Source organism: Marmota marmota, unplaced genomic scaffold (assembly GCF_001458135.2).
Source record: "Marmota marmota marmota unplaced genomic scaffold, marMar, whole genome shotgun sequence".
NCBI classification, from domain to species: domain Eukaryota; kingdom Metazoa; phylum Chordata; class Mammalia; order Rodentia; family Sciuridae; genus Marmota; species Marmota marmota.
Genome location: NW_026000016.1, coordinates 33,929,366 through 33,949,225, shown reverse-complemented (window position 1 = coordinate 33,949,225; position 19,860 = coordinate 33,929,366). Strand labels below are relative to the sequence as shown.

The 19,860-nt window shown below is 34.6% G+C and overlaps 1 protein-coding gene across 6 annotated transcripts in view; it reads left to right on the top strand.

Moving 5' to 3' along the window:
* The window catches only part of Rps6kc1 (ribosomal protein S6 kinase C1), a 200,008-nt gene extending 180,461 nt beyond the window's left edge, over positions 1 to 19,547 (top strand). For all 6 annotated transcript variants that reach the window (XM_015483653.2, XM_048809399.1, XM_015483652.2 and 3 more), the window contains 3 exons: positions 5,682 to 5,764; positions 7,005 to 7,100; positions 18,599 to 19,547. In XM_015483653.2, the coding sequence (XP_015339139.1) occupies positions 5,682 to 5,764; positions 7,005 to 7,100; positions 18,599 to 18,709 (290 nt within the window). In that variant the 3' untranslated portion in view covers positions 18,710 to 19,547. The remainder of the gene's footprint in view (positions 1 to 5,681; positions 5,765 to 7,004; positions 7,101 to 18,598) is intronic.
* The last annotated feature ends 313 nt before the right edge of the window (positions 19,548 to 19,860 follow it).

Genomic DNA, 19,860 nt, shown 5'->3' with positions numbered 1-19,860 from the left:
GCATCTGGGGAACTGAGCAGGACTCACTTGTCTTGGCATAATCCCACTCTATGGACATCTTAAAGAGAGTTATGAGAAGGGCCCATGAGTGCTTTTGAAAGTACTTTTCAGGAGGATAATAAAAGTAAGGCTGCGAGACTGTAAGAGGTAGAAAGAATTTTAAAAGTCCAGCTGTCCTCGTTTTCAGAGGAACGTGTTGATATCCTCAGCCAAGCTCCAGCAGCGGCGTAGCTGGAGCACTGGCAATACGTCTCTGAAACAAAGACACAATCCAAGATCCTTGAATATCAACATCCCTTTTTGAATTTTTGCAGGAGGAACCTAAGGAATTGATTCCTGAGAGAATAGTTTTATTTTTTGCCTAATGCCTATATGACTGCCGCACTTGTGGAGAATAAGGATACTTACTATTTACCCAGCCTGGAAATTGTGGACATAGAATGTACTCGTGAGGGAAGGAACATGCCCAGAAACAACACTAAGGGTTGCATAGGAAAAATATTCTGAAAAGTGACAAAACAGTGGTAGGATATGTCCTTTAGAATGCTTTTCTCCTTTTTCAAAGATTTCTCAAATTTGAGGTAAGAGTTTAAAGGGATTTCCCAGCTTTACTATGTTATACTTTTAAAAGAGCCTCACTTTTAGCATTTCTTCACATTTTCTATTTTTGATGTTAGGCACGTAGACCTGGATGTATGTGATAACTGTCTTGTAGCTTTATATATAAATCAGTGCTCTTTGTTTGTGTTTAAATTTTTTATATGGATTTTTCAAATAAAGCAATTTTAGAGCTGTGATTTTGATAGCCACATAATTTCAGGCTTCCTTCTTTTTTATTAAAAAATTTTTTTTTACAATATTGGGGATCAACCTCAAGGGTGCTTGACCACTGAGCTACAGCCCTAGCCTTTTTTTTTTGTTTTTGGTGGTGCTGGGAATTAAAACCAGGGTCTTGGGCTTGCGAGGCAAGCACTCTACCAATTGAGCTATATCCCCAGCACCTCCTAGCCTTCTAAAATTTTATTTTGAGGCAGGGTCTTGTTAAGTTGCTCAGGCTGTCCTTGAATTTTTGATCCTCCTGCCTCAGCCTAATGAGTAGCTGGGATTACCGGTGTGTGCCACCACACTTGAGATTAGTTTTACAACATAAAGGTATTTTGGCAACATAACTTTAAAGTGTATTTAAAATACCGTTTTTGTTTCCTAAGGAGGATGGTTTTGGGGTGTTCAGTGTAGGAGAGTAGACCTGTTTAGGGAGCATTTATATGGGAGCCACTACATTGGTTTTCCAACAGCACCACACCAGACTTCTTGGGAAGTTTCAGTGTACATCTCAAAAGTTTTTAATCTAGCAGTTATTGGTCTTTAAGGGTGTAAAAAATTCATTCTGAAATCAAAAGAAAAATTATTTTGTCTTAAAACCTATATGGAAGAAATTTTACAAGTCCTTTAACTTGTTCTAATATTTAAGCTTCCAAACTGATTGGAAGTTTCTCTTTATATATTAACACATAACTCTTTGTTGTAACTTAGCTATGAAAATCAAGGACAGGAGGTCATGATGTCAATTTCACATTAGTTAATGAATCCCTGCTTAATGTGAAGTCATTTTGAAGAGTTTCAAGCTGCATTGTTAAGGAGTTAGTTTCAAAAGTTACTCGATGTCTTGTTTTTTACCCCATATTCTTATGAAAAATAAATGTACCTCTGTACAGTTGTTGTCCTTCTTTTACAGCCCAGTCAGATCAAAGATGTCATTCAGCCTAGCTGTCTTAATACTTTTGAGAGCAGTTTTTCTTGGATGGGCCCAGCAGTCTGTGGCCTGAGTGGCATTAGACAGCAGAACTAATTGCATCCAATAGGAAGGAAGAATGAGGAAATTAGGGGAGAGGAAAGGACAGACTGTTAGTGGAAGAAGAGGTGAAGACCAAGGAAGGATAGAAAGGAAATGGAGAGTAAAAGAAGCTGCTGTGGTTGTCATTGCTAATTTACCTCAGGTGCCACATGGTACATTCTAGACTAGCTAGCAAGCCCACAGAAAACAATAAAGGAGTGCACTGCGTCTGTCTCATCAAGTACCCCTCAAATTTTTCTACCTAAGTACTTCTCACTGTAGAGGTGGTATAAATGTGTATCTCAGGAAACTAATGAAATGTGATTTTGAGATGTCTTTGAAGTCTTTTTATATTATGAATCCATGCAACTTTTACCTTGTGTTTAGATAATAAAACAGTATCCCACCCACTCCTGTGCATACAGTCTTTGAGGCTGGGGAAGATGCACTGTGTTTATCTAGTGGCTTCAAGAGCATCCCCCACTCTATGCTCCTGGGTTGCACATTCCAGTAGTGATGCAGAAGAACAGGTATAGCACATAGCTTTTGATGGTTAAGGCTACATTGTTGGTGGTACTTTAGACTTCTGCTGGATTTTAAAGGTGCCTTTATAAATTGTGTGAGCTATTAATTACATAGCCCCATCTCAGCAATCCTTCACTGAGTTCTAATAAGGAAATTTATGAGCAGAAATTGGGGGTATGGTTCTAATCTGGAGTCCTTAGGATGTGTGGTTTGATCCTAAAAGCCATCTTATTAATTTCTCTGAGCTGACTGAGTCAGATGTCCCTGTTCTCCCCAAACACATAAATACAATATTGTTTCTCTCCCAGAAGTCACCCTGCCCAAATGATTCTTCATAAGTTTTTTCAGAAATTGCAAATGATTCATCTAAAGATTAAACACAGTTCCTTATATATGGTAATCAGCCAATGAATGTTAGCTGCTGTTTTATTGTTGAAATTATCATTATCATTATGCATGCCCACTCTGAGGACAGAAACATCCATACATGGAAAGTAAGGCTTGCTGGTGGCACTTTGAAAACAGATGGCTGATCAGTAACTTTGGATTTTGGGTAGTGAACAGGTAAAGCCTCTATCAAACTAAGAAATAGATACTAGTTGCCATACTGATAAAAGGAAGTGGAAAAACTAAAATTTGGGTGCAAAAGATTAACAACATGAACTGTAACACTGATTTTAATTTCATATTATTTAGCAGTGTGGCCAAAGTATAGTCTATGGAGGAGTAGTGCCTAGTATAGAGCCTGCTTTGTGCTGCTTTCTGTGTGTTAGTTGAATGAGTTTGGTGGGTCGAGACCTAATTAAGCAGGTTGATTATATATACACATGTGCCTGATGAAGCAATACATTTGAATTGTTATATAATGGTCAGTGAGAAGCCATATAGACTTTTGAATGGGGAAATAATGTAATTGGTGGTCTGCTTTAGACTGGAAGGAAATGTGCTAAGGTTATATTTAATGACAAGACAATGGTAAATTCCTGTTTACTTTTCTAAAGTTTCTGAGAACACATCTTTCTAAAGTTTTTAAGAGCACACTTCTGAAGGTAATAATGGTTCTATGTGGGGAGGTGCAGAGTGGGAATGGGGGCAGCTACTCTGAATCTGGGAGGGGCAGCATGTGTACTTTGAAAGAGAGCCCACAAGAAGTTGTCCTTCTTGGGAAACACCATGTTAGGGAATTCTCAAGTATTAAAAACATAGAATTTAGAATTAAATGTAACCTAGAGGCCCTCAGATCTAACCCTCGAGTTATGGATGAGTTCACATGAATTCGTTAAGACTCAATCCAGGACTCCTGATTCCTAGTTCATTATTCTTTCTAAAGTATAATATATTAAATTTGTAGTGAAAATTATGTAGGTGAACCAAATGTTAGGAAGAACCTACGTAGTTTAGTTTTCCCTTCTCCAAAGTCACTTTTCCAATAAGCCTGAAAGTTTTCATATTATTTTATTATACTTTTAAAAGCTGTACCACTTAGATATTTATTTATTTATTTATTTAGTTGTAGTTGGACACAATATCTTTATTTTATTTATTTATTTTTATGTGGTGCTGAGGATCGAACCCAGGGCCTCCCAGGTGCTAGGCGAGTGCTCTACTGTTGAGCCCCAGCCCCAGCCCCCCACTTAGATATTTATGTAGCTTAATAAGTATAATAATCAACCAGGCCAAAGATGAATCACTAAAATATTTCCCTTTTTTTCTCATCAGTCTTTTAAAAAGTACACACTTTTAAAATTAGAATTCTATTTTTTGTATAGCTTTTTAAAAAACAATATATACGTTTGCTTATATACCTAAATCATCTGTGAAGATATCATTTGAAATGGTTACATAGTAGCATTCTATGTTATAGATGTGCCATAATATTTATGATGAAACCTCTATTGCTAGATAGGTAGTACTCAATTTTTTCAGACAAGTACCTGTTTTATTAATTAAATTGGTTCTAAAAAGATTGGAGTCTTTCAGTTATTCTTACAGTAGTTTGAATTGGTTCATATCGGTTTTCTTTTTACTTACTAGCTGAGCATAGCTAACTTTTATTAATGCTGAGAGCAACTAGTTAAAGAACTGAGGATGTGATTTGGCACAAGGACTGTAGGAAGGAGGAGGCCGGGGAGAGCTGGTTGTGAAGTGTGTACTTCGTGAACTGTTTGCAGCCCAGGAGGAGGGATGGGGAAGGAGCCTGTGAAATGGAGTAATTTCAGTTCTTTGCATAGGAAGCTTTCCCCCATCTTTTTCCTGGTCTAAGTGACCTTCGCTTCAAGACCTAAAGCCCAAGGTATTTTAATAGTTGTGTGGTTCTCTCACACAGTTGATGTGCTTAAGCATTGGTTGAAAGGCTGGACACCTAAATAGCACTTCCACTTAACACTTTCCAAGTTCCAATCTAACTGCTTATAATCGAACATTATTGTTATGAGCAGTGGACAACCCATAGTCAAATAAGATTAGATTAGATTTATTTTTCAGTTGAAATGAAAGGGCAGATATTGGCAAATTTAGTCACTAATAGAATGTTATTAGCAAAGGACAGGACATCAAACATAACTCAACGGCCACAAGCTTCAAAAGTGTTAAAATGAGGAGTTGTTGCTGATTTGTATAGAACCTTGAAAGAGGACACTCATTACATTTTAGGAACTTGTGCTAGTGAGTGATGGCAGAACACAGATAAAATCGTGATTTATAAATATTCTGAAAGTTTTTACCTTAGCCAATATTTTCAGTTATATCTGTACTTTTGAGTTACAAAATGGGCGAATTGGTATTTCATGTGCTGCTTCTTTAGTTGGAAACAATTGGGAAAGTGAAGATGAAAACTAGATCTTCATTCTATTGTGGTGTGACATTGGATAGGGCATTTCACCTTCTGGTTGCTAAACTATAAGTAAAAAAATAATTAATATTGCTTAGATAATTTTTGAAGTTCCTTCCAAACGTAAAGAGTCTTTGTTTCTTTTAAAACAAAAAGTGGTTTGTGAGGTAGAATTGGCTATACTTTCTCAAATTTGAAGATTAAGCAAAATGCTGATCTAGTTGGTTCCTGTAACTTTCAAGTATAGCATCTTGAAGGTGTCCCTCTATCAACTAAAGAACAAATGTCTCACTTTAATATATGACTGCATCAGAAAAAAAAATGCAACCACAGTAGGTGACCAAAGGGATAAGTAACTTTCAGGAATTTTGAAAGCCCAGTAGTATTTAATGCTCTCTCAGCATTAAAAAGGTCACCTTGCTAATACATGTTAATTTTGAAAGTTTAATTGACCTTTGGAATTTTAATATCAACCTTTTTTGGTGTGTTTAGAGGTTGGAGCAATCACAGAAGAAACTGAAGCCTGTGATTGGTGGAGTTTGGGTGCTGTCCTCTTTGAACTTCTCACTGGCAAGGTAAGCAGTGACCTGGACATTTAATAAATTTATCCAGATGCCACCTTGATTTCAAATTGAGAACGTTAGCCTGTGCCTTTACTTTTCAGGTCAGGGACTAAGTAAGAAAAGCTTTGATGCCAAAAGCAAGCAGTGAAGTACAAATTTATCAAGATTCCAGATTTTTAAAAAATAAAATCTTATTACATTGAGTAAACTGATGGCAAATTGTTATTATGTCTAATGTTACATAATAAGATTTAAGACTAAACATTCCTTTCCTTCTTTTTCTATGATTCAACTTTAACAGAGTAAGATTTGTAATGTTTATAAAAGTATGTATTAGAATTCTCTAGAGGTAAACATCTTATCTGGACCTGGGAGGGAATTCTCATTTTTAGAAAATTAATGCAGATATAACAGGTAACATTATCTTTCTCAATATTATAATTTTTCCTATATGTTTTCATATTAGGACATACAGAATTTATATTCTCTAATAAGTAACTTTTAAGTATGATGCTTAAGGTTAATAGATTTTAGAATATTGTGCAGATTGCCTCCTGGGAAGAAAATAGATGAACAGTTATGCTTTTGTAAGTAGCTGCCTTAAATATATGAACATCAAACTAAGTTTGTTATAGAGTTTACAAATCACCTCTACATATATTTAAACTCCAAAGTGCTATATAGATGTAAAATATTACTACTAGCAATTTCTAAACTTTAAATGTTTTTTAAAAAATTTTTTTTAGTTGTAGTTGGACCCAATATCTTTATTTTATTTATTTTTAAGTGGTGCTGGGATCAAACCCAGTGCCTCACACATTCTAGGCAAGTACTGTACCACTGAGCCACAATCCCACCCCTTCTAGGCAAGTACTGTACTACTGAGCCACAATCCCACCCCTAAACTTAGTTTTTAAGAACATTAAAATATTTTGGAGATATCCAGTCCCTTTTTTAATGTTTTGTATGTAATATAAACTTTTCTATTATGAGTCATTAATTTTATAACTAAGGGAAAAGGGACAGGTGCATAAGCTTATAATGTGGTCATGATGACTCTGCCTTTGTTTACGTTAGAAGTTGTATAGTCTCACAGCCCTCAGCATGAACTGCTTAGGTGGCATTGTGTTGATTACTGTGCCTCCAGTTAAGATGGTTGTTGAGCTCTGTGTCCTTGCTGTCTGTAAATACTGTGATAGAACAGAGTATGATGTTATCTAGGATAAGAAATGTACCTGATTGATTGTTTCAGACTTTGGTTGAGTGCCATCCAGCAGGAATAAATACCCACACTACTTTAAACATGCCAGAATGTGTCTCTGAAGAGGCTCGCTCACTCATTCAACAGGTAATTTAATTGACCTCTCGGTTAAGTCAGTCAAGCATGCAGATTAGCAGAATCCACAAAAACAAAGCCTTAAAGAAATTAGTTTTGGGCAAGAAAGACTCATTTAGAATTATATACATTTAGAATTAACACTGTAGATTTTTATTTAGGCTTCTGCTACTATCAAAGTATTCATAGAGTCAGAAAAGATAGTTGAAACTTGTTTGTATTTTTTTCAAAAATCAAGGTTAATATTCAGTCAGTTTTATATAAGTGTGAGATTTGAATGTGACTTTAGTTTATCTGGGGCTGTTCTGGTTTTGCGATCATATTTTATAATGACATATAAATGGCTATTTTCATTTTTTAAATTCTTATTTATAAGCAGTAATGGACTATTGATATTTCTTAGAAGTGTTTTAAAAATCTCAACAAGTTAAATCACTCTACTAACTTCATCAATTAGGGGAAGTTGGGCATTGATGTCAATTAGTACAATTCAGGTGGCTTTGAAAAAAGAGCCTATTAATAATTAAAGTTCATTATCCCAGAGGTGGGCTTGGGACTCTAGGAAGTTTCTTAAATTAATTCCCTATATTTAAAATACAAGTTGAGTATCCCTTGTCCAAAATGCTTGACCAGAAGTGTTTTTAAGATTTCAGACTTTTTGATTTTGGAATGTTTGCATAGACTTTACTGATTGAGCATCCCTAATTTAAATGTCCAAAATTTGAAATGCTCCAAATCTAAAACTTGTTGAATGACAACACAATATTCAACAAATTTCAGATTTGGAGCATTTGAAAGTTTTGGATTAGGGATACTCAACCTGTATATTTCTGTAGTCTTTAATAGTGAATTTTGCTGAATACACTGAGAGTTGCTGTAATTGTGGTTTGATAGGCTCACAGCATTCAGCAGGAATTGTCAGGCCTGGGTCCTATATTTTTAAACATAAAGAAAAAGATTACTTGAAAAAGATCAGGATGGTCTTTTTTTAAAGTCAGGGAAAACAAAAAGAAAATTAAAAAGGGAAGGATATATTAAGAGAATTATCATGTATTCTTTTAAAGAGGGATTTTGGTGTCATTGAACAAATATTATATGCAGGGCCTCAGTGTTGTAAGCTACAAAGGTAAAATCATGAATAATAGTACCACACAATGGAATTTGATAATCTCAGAGAGGTTTAGAAAATACTTTGGTAAGTCAAGAGGAGAAGGGGTTATAGTCAATGTAGTGCTGGTATTATGAAAGTTTTTGTGGGATGGATTTTATTTTTGCTGGGCCCTAGACAGAAATTTAGCAGGGCAAGGTTAGGTGTGGGGGGAATAGTCTAGGTGGAATGAACAGTTTGAACAAAAGACTCAGTTCAGGAAATCAAAAGTTTGGTTTATCTGGAGTGGAGAGATGAATGTAGAAATAATAGTAGGTGAATGTAGGAAGATAAGTTGGGGTTTTCTTATGAGGTTCTATTATCATCAATACAAGTATAGAATAATATTGTTCATTGAAAATTTGAGATTAGATGGCCAGCAAATATATGAACAAGTATTCAGCATCTTTAGCAATAAGGGAAATGCAAGTCAAAACTGCACTGAGATGTCGTCTCACCCCAGGTAGAGTGGCAGTCATCAAGAATACAAATAATAGCAAATGCTGGCGAGGACATGGGGAAAAGAAACATTTATATACTGCTGTTGGAATTGTAAATTAGTACAACTACAACCACTATGGAAATCAGTATGACAGTTCCTGAAAAGACGAGGAATGGAACCATCATATGGTATACCACTCCTTGGTTTTTATCCAAAAGAATGAAAGTCAATATACCATAGCAATACAAGCACATCACAGTATCCAAGCTATGGAGCCAGCCTAGGTGCCTGTCAACAGATGAATGGATAGGAAAAACATGGACTTTTATTCAGAAGAACAAAATTATGTCACTTGCAGAAAATGAATGGACTATGAAGCATTCTGTTAAGTGCAAACAGACTCAGAAAGCAAGGGTCTTCCTTTTTTCTTATATGTAGAAGCTGAAGAGAAGAAGTGGGAAGAAAGTGAGGGAATCTAATGAAAATAGAAGGGAAACCAGTATAGTAGAAGAAGAGAACCAAAAGTAGGGAGGAGGGGAGGGAAAAGAGAAGTTCTGGGGAATGAAGTTGACCACATCGTGTGTATATATAAATATATCCCAGTGAATCTCATTATTTTAAATAATGATAATGTACCAATATGAATTTTTTTAAAAGAAAGTTCAAGATTTAAGAAAAAAATTTACAGTTATACATGGACACAAGACCTTTATTTTATTTGTTTATTTTTATGTGGTGCTAAGAATTGAATCCATGCCTCACACGTGCAAGGCAAAAGCTATACCACTGAGCTACAACCCCAGCCCCATCAAAATTTTAAGCTCTTGTACAGAAAATGAAAGGATTGGAGTTGGACTTAGGAAAATTAATTTGCCCAGACTATGAGAATTAAAAAGAAACAATCAGGTTAGAAATACAGAGATAAGAATACCCAGAGCACTGTGGGTTAAGGATTAAGAAGCAGTGAAGAAATAATATAAAACATTTCATTGTTTTGGGGGAAAAATAGCTGTTCTTTAGATTTTGTCTTATTTGTTGTGGCACAAGATAAATACAGAGTATTTTGGGGGTAAATATTTTAGGGAATACTAGCAACTACTACTTTATGTTTCTTTTCCTTAAAGTAGTAGTCATTATTATGTAATATTGGAAATAAAGTTCCTTACAGCGATGTATCAATTCTTATTGCATTCTTTATTAGAAATTACATTGTAAAGGAGTCTAGACTTAAGGTATATTAAGTCCTCAGATATGCATAGCTTATATAGTAAATCATCATTCTGTCATTGGCTTGCCTGAGGAAACTACCACTCATGTTGAGGAAACATCATCAGGAAAGGGAAAAGGGGTCTCTTGGCATGATTTGCAATTTGTCATTTTGACTTTCCTCTTCCACTACCTCATGGGTCATAAAGGTCATTTAAAAAAAACACAAAAATGATTTATATGGAAATAATTATTCTGTTTGGGGGAAATTTTCTCCTCTTTGGTCTTTCAGCTCCTTGCTTTGTTCTTAGATTTCATAATCCCCTGTACTTATGGTTCACATCTGTCCAGGTCAAGTGAATGCTGCTAAAGCAAACAGTTACTTTTTTAGATGCAAGTTTAAAAAATCCTCAGAGCATGTATGTTTGTGCTTTACAGAGCACAATTAGTTCCTTCTAAAACAGTTGCTTTGTCAGTGAAAGATTATGTAAGAAAAAGACTTTCACAACAAATTTCTATGCCCTTATTGCTCAGCCTTCTTGCTTAATGTTTGGGAGAAAGGAGGTTGGTAGTGGCTATCTTGGTTTCATTATTTGAATTCTCCACAGGCACATATATTCTATTAAGGAATAGAAATTTGTGTGATCTCTCTTGAGGCTTTTATAGCATTTTAAATGGCAAAATAAGCAAGATTGTCATGGGGTAAGCAATTATACTTTTGTCTGTAGATATATACTTTCAAATAGGTGGAGAAGTCCATATAAGTAAATTCAGTCTAGCAAAAGTCAAATATGAAGCTTTGGAATTTTACATTTGTAGTTACATTTTGGAAAGAGTCAAGTGGAAAGGCCAGTTGAAGCAAATATTATGTGTATTTGTTTCCTGAAATATTATATGTATTCTTGAAATATAATAGTATAGCTATTGTTAATTCTTACCAATATTTGATATGTTAATTTTATGTTAAAAAGTATGATGCCTTTCACATTTAAATCAGTAGACAAGAATTGTCTGTAAAAATTTAATTTAATACACTTAGTATAGTTTTTTTTTTTTTTTTGATATCGGCTTTCTAACACAGCAACTTCGAATTCAAAAGTTCTTTGAGCAGTTAGCTTTAATAAACAGTAGTAGGGTCATTTGGGGTGCTAGACATAATAATGTCAAGTGAAAAGACTGTCAGTATAGTCTTTTGAAGTATATGCTTCTCTCCCCTGGTGGATTTGGTAATACAAAGTGAGTAATAGATTCTTGGCATTTGCTGATAACACATTCATGAGGCAGTGTAATGTGATTAAGGCATCAATTTTGGAGTCAGAGTGCCTGAATTCAAATCCTTTGTTTGCTACTGGCTGCCCATATCTTAAGCAAGTTACTTAATTTCCCTGAGCCTCTGTTTTCTCATCTATAAAAGAAATAATAATAGTAGCTATTTGTAGAGTTACAGTGTGTTAAATGAATTCACCTGTTAAGCACTTAGAACAGTATCTGGCATGTGACAAGTGTTATGTGAATGTTTTTATTGTTGATAGGACAGAGTTGAAGATTCATGACATAATTTGTAATTGATGAACCACATATTTGAATTACAGAGCCGCTAATGTAAGAGTGAAGCAATTGCTGATGATATAGGTGAAAAGATTTTAAAATGTAGTAGACTGGCACAGAATAGGGAATCAATTTATATTTATTATACAAATAATGGAATTAATGAATGAATAAAAAATAAAAACAAAGGAAAAAAATAAAAGCTTTGTCTAACTGTGTTTTGATGGAGTTTCCTGTATGTATAGCACCAGTAATATTGTAAAGAAATCATTTAAATATTTCAGTTAAACTTTGACTACATTCTGTAGAAAAATAAATTTTTGTCAGGGCAGTGAGTTTTTTGTGACTATGGCTACATGAAAGTTGGCAAATTCTCCCCCCCTTAAAAAGTATAAAAGTTGAAAAGAATTGGTAAAAACAGTCACTCAGTGATCTGGAAATTGATCAAAGGATACAGTAATCTGAAAAGTATTTATGTTTGAAAAATAGTTGAATTTTAGGAAAGAAGAGTGGAACTCTGGCATTCTTGACTCAATCTGTTCCATTCTCCCCTCCTTCTTTGGTCAGGTGCAGATTTCTGCCAGGGTGGGGGCAAGCCATGGGGACCAAACCCAGGGCTGCCTGAATGTGCATAGAAACAGGGAAAGGGCCCAGTGGAAAGTGTTAGCCAGGATAGACTTGGTTTAGTGACCCGAACTTTGAAAGCATTTTCTTGCTCACCGGCAGAGGACAGAAGCTTGAATGGCTGAAGCATTTGAATATAACCTCCACTCAGTCATTGAATGACCAGTTAGCTGTGCAGACATGGGGGGACCCTGAGGAAGGTGAGCATAAAAATAAAAAATAGAAAAGAAAAAATTGAAGAAGCAGAGATGTCAGCAACTACACAATCCAGTACAGGGGTAGGTGGCTTAACAGATTTACAGATCAAGCTGAAGGAAGCTACCAAAGAAACAGACCAATAGCAATAGTAATTTTCATGGGACAATATCAGACTCCAGAGTTGCTGAAATATATTATCTAAAATATCCTGTTTTCAGAAAAATGTAATATAACACATACACAGAGACAAAAAAGTATGACTCATTCACAGGAAAAAAGCAACCAATAGAAATTGTCTCTGAGTGTCCCCTGATTTGGGATTTAACAGATAAAGACATAAAAGCAGCTATTGTTAATATTTTCATGGAATTACAATAAATCACGTTCAAGAATTAAAAGTATGACAACAACAAATTAACAGAGATTCTCAATAAGAAGGTAAGAAATTGTATTTAAAAGAGAACTAAATAGAAGTCTTAAAGTGAAAAGTATAGTAAGTGAAATGAAAAATTCACTGGAGCAACTCAATAGAGAATCAAGAACTGAGAATTTGAGAAGAATCGAGGAACTTGAAGATAACTTTATAGTTATTATTCAACTGAAAAATACACCAGTATACATAAAATGGGATTCCAGTAGGAGAGGAAATTGGGAAAGGAGCGCAAAAATATCTCAACAAATGTGTCCAAAATGTCCACGTTTGATGGAAAACATTAATTTGTGCACCAATAAAAGTCAGAAGATCTTACGTAGAGAAGTAGAAAGCCACACTAGTCAACTGTTGAAAGAAAAAACAAAGGGGAAAAATTTTAAAGTACTAAAAAAAAAAAAAAAGCAACTTATCGTATAGAAGGAAGTATTCATGTCAAACTTTTTGTCAAAAACAGTAGAGGTCGGAAGACAGCAGAATGACATGTTGAAAGTGCTGGAAGGTATTAATAATCAACAAGAACTCAGCAAATTTATTTTTTAGAAATGAAGATGAAATAAAGACATTCCCAGTTTTAGAAAGAGTCTGGTAAGTTCTGGAGATTTACCTTATTAGAACTACTACAAGGATTCTTTTAGCATGAAAGGGAGTGACACCAGGTAGGAACGCAAATCTAAAAAGGAAACGAAGACACTGGAAATGGTGGATATGAGTTAATAGAAAATCCTATACCTTTTTTCTTATTTCTCCACATCTTTTAGAAGACATAAATTATATGTACCAATAAATCCATGCTGTTGGATTTATAACATATAGATGCAATGTTGAACGTACGGTTTTCCCTCTGTATCTGTGGGTTCTGCATCCATGGATTCAACCAACTACAGATCAAAAATTTTTCAAAATTTTTGAATGTTCTCTAAATAATATGGTGTAACAACTATTTTCATAGTATTTACATTGTGTCCTAGTAATTACCTATGTTATAAATAATCTAGATGTGATTCAAAGTATGTGGGAGGATGTACACAGGTCATATGCAAAAACTGTGCTATTTAAAATGAAATGCACGTCTCTGGGTTTTGATATTCACTTTGGGTCCTGGAACCCCTGTGGATGATAATAATAGACAAAATAAGGGGGGAAAACTGGGCTAGAGTGTGAAAAAATTTCTGCCTTTCACTGGAATTAAGTTAGTATTTTTCAGAGTAGATGGTAACCCCCACCCTCAGAAACAAAATAGTCAAAGAAAATTAGGAGAGGAGATAAATTGATACAGTAAAAAATATTTAAAAGAAGGCACTAAAGGAGGAACAAAAATGATGTATTTAGAGAGAATGAGTAACAAAATGTCAAACATGATCTGCTACATCAATAATTACACTCAAAGTGAATGTGTGAACATGCTCACAAAAGGCAGTATTAACACGGATATAAAGTAAGATTCAGCTGTCTTCTATGTACAAGATAGATTTTAAATCCAAAGACACACAAGTAGGGCTAAAGAAAAAGGACAGGAAAAGATAACCCATGCAAACAGTAACCATAAGAACTGGAGTAACTGTCTTAAATATCAATAGAATGAGCATTAAAGCAAGAGAATTACTAGAGATTGACAGATGTTTCATAATAATAACAGGGTCAACACATAGGGAACGGGAGCCATTACAAATGCATATGCACTACTAATAGCCTCAAAATAACAACAAAATATGAATGAATTGGAAGGAAAGATAGAAAATTCAGTATTAATACATGAAGGCTTCAGACCTCATTCTTGATAATTGATAAAAAATTATCAAGGATATAGAAAATTCAAAGAATGTTATTAAACAGTTATAACTGCCATATATAAAACATTGTCCCCAGCACCTGCAGAATATATGTTCTTATTAAGTGCATATAAAGTAGTCTCCAAGATGGATCATGTTAGGTTATAGAACAGGTTTCGTTTCGTTTTGTTTCTTTTCTTTCTCACCAGGGATTGAACCCAGGGATGTTTACCACTGAGTCACATCCTTAGCCATTTTTATTTTAAGACAAGGTCTTGCTAAGTTGCTTAGGTCCTTGCTAAGTTGCAGAGGCTGGCCTTGAACTTGTAATCTTCCTGCTTCAGCCTCCTGAGCCACTGGGATTATAGGCATGAGCCACTGAGCTCAGCAGTTTCAATATTTTTAAAAGGATTGAAATCATACATTGTACTCTGAACACAGCAGAGTTAAGTTAGAAATCAACAACAGAAAGAGATCTGCTAAATTCACAGATAATTGGAAATTAAATAATGTACTTTTAATATCTTATGAGTCGAAGAAAAAATTCCAGGAAAAGCTATAAGATGGAAGTAGCTGAATGAAACTGAATATACAGTCAGAATTTTTGGAGTGCAGCTAAATCAGTTAATGAGGAAAGTTTATGGCTTTAAATAACTACATCAGAAAAAAAGAAATCAAAATTTAAGCTTAAATCTTAAGAAACGGTAAAAAGCAACTATAAAAAAGCAAAGTAAATCTTGGGCTGGGGGTGTGGCTCAAGCGGTAACGCGCTTGCCTGGCATGCACGGGGCGCTGGGTTCGATCCTCAGCACCACATAAAAATAAAATAAAGATGTTGTGTCCACTGAAAACTGAAAAATAAATATTAAAAAAATTCTCTCTCTCTCTCTTCTCTCTCTCTCTTTCAAAAAAAAAAAAAGCAAAGTAAATCTAAAGAGAACAAAGGAAGCAGAAATCAGTAAAACTGAAAAATGAGAGAAAAAATCAAGGAAATTAAAAGTTGGTTCTTTTATTAATGAATTAATGATTATACACTAGCCATTATTTATTAAATACTATGAGTCTAAGTACAACTATTTAGACACTTAATCTTCCTATCTATGATATAGATAGATAGCTATTTATAAATTAGAAATTTTTAAAATAATATTTTTATTGATGCAGTGTAATTATACACTATACATTGGGATTCATTGTACCATATTCACACATGCATAATTGGACAATCTCATACCTCAGTACTTGCCTTTCATTTCCCTCCTCTTCCCCAATTTGCTTGCTGTACTATACTGATCTTCCTTCTATTTTTAGTTTTTAGTTAATGCTTGATAATTATTTAAACAGGCAGGACTCATAATGGTATGTTCATACATGGACCCCAGTACTTCCCAGTACCTCCCTCTCAATCCCCTTCCTCTACTCTATTGAGTCTCCCTTCTGTTTTCATTAGATCACTTTTTAAAATTTGTTTCCTTCCCCGTACCTCCCCCTCTGTGGTTTCCACATAGGAGAGAACACATTTGACCTTTGACTTTTTTTTTTTGAGCCTGGCTTATTTTGCTTAGCATTATGTTCTTCACTTCTGTCCAGCAAATGACAATTTCATTTTTCTTCATGGCTGAATAAAACTCCATTGTGTATACCACATTTTTTTTATCTGTTGATCTGTTGACATGTACCTCTGCTGTTCCCACAAGTTGTTTCTTTGAAAAGATCAGCAAAATTGGGAAACTTCAGTTGACTAGACTATACATGAAAAGCAAAGAACCTAGAGCACTCAGAACAATAAAGAGAAGAACAAAGTTGGAGGACTTACACTAGCTGATTTCCACACTAACAGTAATTAAGACAAATACATGTTTTTAAGAAATGATGCTGGAAAATTAAATATTCACATGCTAAAACCAAAATGAATTTGCACCTTTACTTCATACCATATGCAAAAATTGACACAAAGTAGTTCATAGACCTATTTATAAGAGCCAAAACTATAAAAATTATAGAAGAAAATAAAAAATCTTATGACCTTCCTTGGGTTAAACAAAGAGTTAATTATATATGATACCAAAAGCATGATCCATAAAAGGAAAATTTTATAAAATAGACTTTATTAAAATTAAAAACTTGCACACTTCAAAAGACCATTAAGAAAATGAAAAGTCACAGGGAGAAAATATTTGCAAATCTGTACTTATATAAAGAACTCTTTTTAAAAATTTGTTCTAATTAGTTATATGATGCAGAATCACACCAGTTGTGCAATCATACATGTACATAGAGAATAATGCCTGATTCATTTCACAATCTTTCCCCTCCAACCCCCCTTTCCCTCCCCTCACTCCCTCTGTCCAATCCAAATTTCAAAGTTCCTTCATTCTTCATGAGCGCCCCCAGCCATTATGGATCAGCACCCACATATATATCAGGAAAAACACTCAGTCTTTGGTTTTTGGGGATTGGCTTATTTTGCTTAGCCTGATATTCTCCAGCTCCATCCATTTCCTTGCAAATGCCATCATTTCATTCTTAGAATATATAAAGAACTGTTGAAACCCAATAAGATTATGGCATTTGCAGGTGTGACTTATCATTATGTATAGCCAGAGGAATGAGAAGTTGTGCTCCATTTGTGTACAGTGTGTAAAAATGCATTCTACTGTCATGTATAACTAACTAGAACAGAGAGAGAGAGAGAGAGAGAGAAATATGAGGAAAAGAGTTGATATTTTACCAGGGAAACTATGTGAATGCCCAATAAGGGCATAGAAAAGATGCCCAATATTATTAGTCATTAAGGAATGCAAATTAAAGCCCTAATAAGAGATCACTAATACCCACTTAAAGGGCTGTTATCAAAAAGACAGACCAAGTGTTATTGAGGTATAGAGAAACTGGAACCCTTATACATTACTGATGGAATAGTGGTATAGCCACTTTGGAAAAATCTGACAATTTTCTTAAAAAATTTGCACAAACTTACTATGTGACCCAGCAGTTCTATTCTCAGGAATGTACTCAAAAGAAATGAAAACATGTATCTACACAAAGTAATCTAATTTAATTATCCATTAAAACCCCAAACTGGAAAGCCCAGAGGTCCTTTAAATGGTGAATAGATTAACACAACTTATTAGTGGAATACTCTTCAGAAATAAAAATTTGCTAAGGGAAGGAATCTAACTACAAAAGGTACATTCTCTGATTCCATTTATGTGAAATGTTCAGAGAAGACAAGTTGATAGAGGCAGAAAATATACCACTGGTAGCCTAGTGCTGGGGATGGGAGTAGGCATTAACTGTAGATGGCATGAGGAAACTTTTTAGGGTTATAAAGTGTCCTAAACTGGATCATAATCATGGTGATCAATTCTAAATTCACTAAAAATAGTTGAATTATATACTCTAAACAGATGAATTTTATATTATCTATATAATATAAAATTGTCCCTCAGTGAAGTTATTAAAACAAAAATTTGAGGATACATGAATGTCTCAAGACATATTCTTCCAGCATGCTCAGGGTCCTTATATAATTGTATCTGTACTTTTATTCTCCAATATTAACAATACTGTTGTGTGTGACATTATTAACTTATTTTATATCTGATTCTTATTTCTGAGGAAATCAAAGCCATTCATTTATTGCATTGAATTATTTCATTTGAGTCAGGGTAATTTTTTTAAAAAGTTATTTAGGGATACAAATTACCTTATTGAGACTTTAGTTGCAGTTTATTCCCAGTGCACTATAGTTAGGAATTGAAAAGACTTATTGTGTCTCCCAAATTTCTGAATCATGAAGGAAGTCACTGTCTGAGAGTGGAGTGCAATATTTAATTAGTGTCATTACTTTGGGAGTAGGAAATTGATCCCATCATACTATCTGAAGATGAGGGGAACATTACTCAGGGACATATTTCAAAACAGTTGAAAAGCTATAAGCTCAGTTCAGATATCCCACACCCCTTCAGCTGAGGTGGTGTAAGACACAGCTCCCTTTCAAGAAAACATAGGCAGTTAGCTACATCAAGTCCATTTGTCACTGAGGTTGAATTTAGAAGTTCTCTCCTTTCATATATTTTGTTTTCCTCTGCTCTACTAGTTGGATTCCTATTACTCACTAAATCCTTCTCTTTTATTTAGCTCTTGCAGTTCAACCCTCTGGAACGTCTGGGTGCTGGTGTTGCTGGTGTTGAAGATATCAAATCGCATCCATTTTTTACCCCTGTGGATTGGGCAGAAGTGATGAGATGAACACATGCAGGATGTTTTTCACACATTGTGATCTTCTCTGTAATAGGCATCTCCAGCACAAAAGCAGTCTCGCTCATTTATGGAGCACCAAAGCATTGGATAAAGACCTTTATTAGGAAATCAGGGGAAGAGCCGGGGTAAAAGTGATTCATTTACAGTTACCACCTGGACAAGATATTAGCTAATTTTGTCAGTGGGTATTATATACATGCCTTTAACCAAGGTATGAATTAATTTAATCTACATTTAGGATTGCAGTGCATTGCAGACCCAACTGAAATAGGAATGTCCTTCAAGAAGTTCCTCTGATTCAAAGCTCTACATGTAGGATTTTACTTGAAAGAAGTACCTTTACATGGCAGCTAAGAATGCCTTTTGCTAACCAGATTGGTTTCTAAGACCCAATTAATATTTACTGAATAATACACTAAAAGTGCTTCATGAACAGTGTCACCTGTGGGCTTAAAAATAGGAAAAAAATTATATATGTGGAATGTCTGAAAGGGAGCCTGTACCATAATGCTATATAGTTAATGCATTTGACTGTGGTCCCAGATTATTTCTGTGAGGAGAAGACACTTCATGTTGTGAGCTTTGAACTTTTTTGGTTAATACTGCTCATTAGAGAGGGTTCAGATAAACACTCACTTCTCTCTCAACCTCATCTTCCCCCGTCTTCCCATTCCTGCACCTTTTGCTTATTCTCTCATATTCTGTTCTTCCTACTCTTTTTAACACACGTACAACAAAAAAGGGAAGGGAGTATTTATTCCCCAAATTGTGTCAACATAATAAGAACTAAGAAATCATGATATAAAATAAATGTGATAAAAATGTAGATGTGTCCTTTATTTAATAGCTTAAGATTAAAAAAAATTTTTTTTCCCTGTTCCTTTCCTTTTGGAATGTTATCAGTTTCTGCTGCTTGACTCCGTTTTACTTTTTAGGTTGGTATACTATGAACCAAAGGGTCTCGTCTAAATGGAATTAATGTCAATCCTGTTTTATTACTTAAAGTGATAAGATTTTTATATTTGAATTCCTGATCTGCTTGACATAATGTACAAAGAATATTAGCATTAACACATCTCCAATCATTTTTATTTTTGTATTTGTAATTTCTTTATGTTGCTAAGATAGCTCCTGTAGTC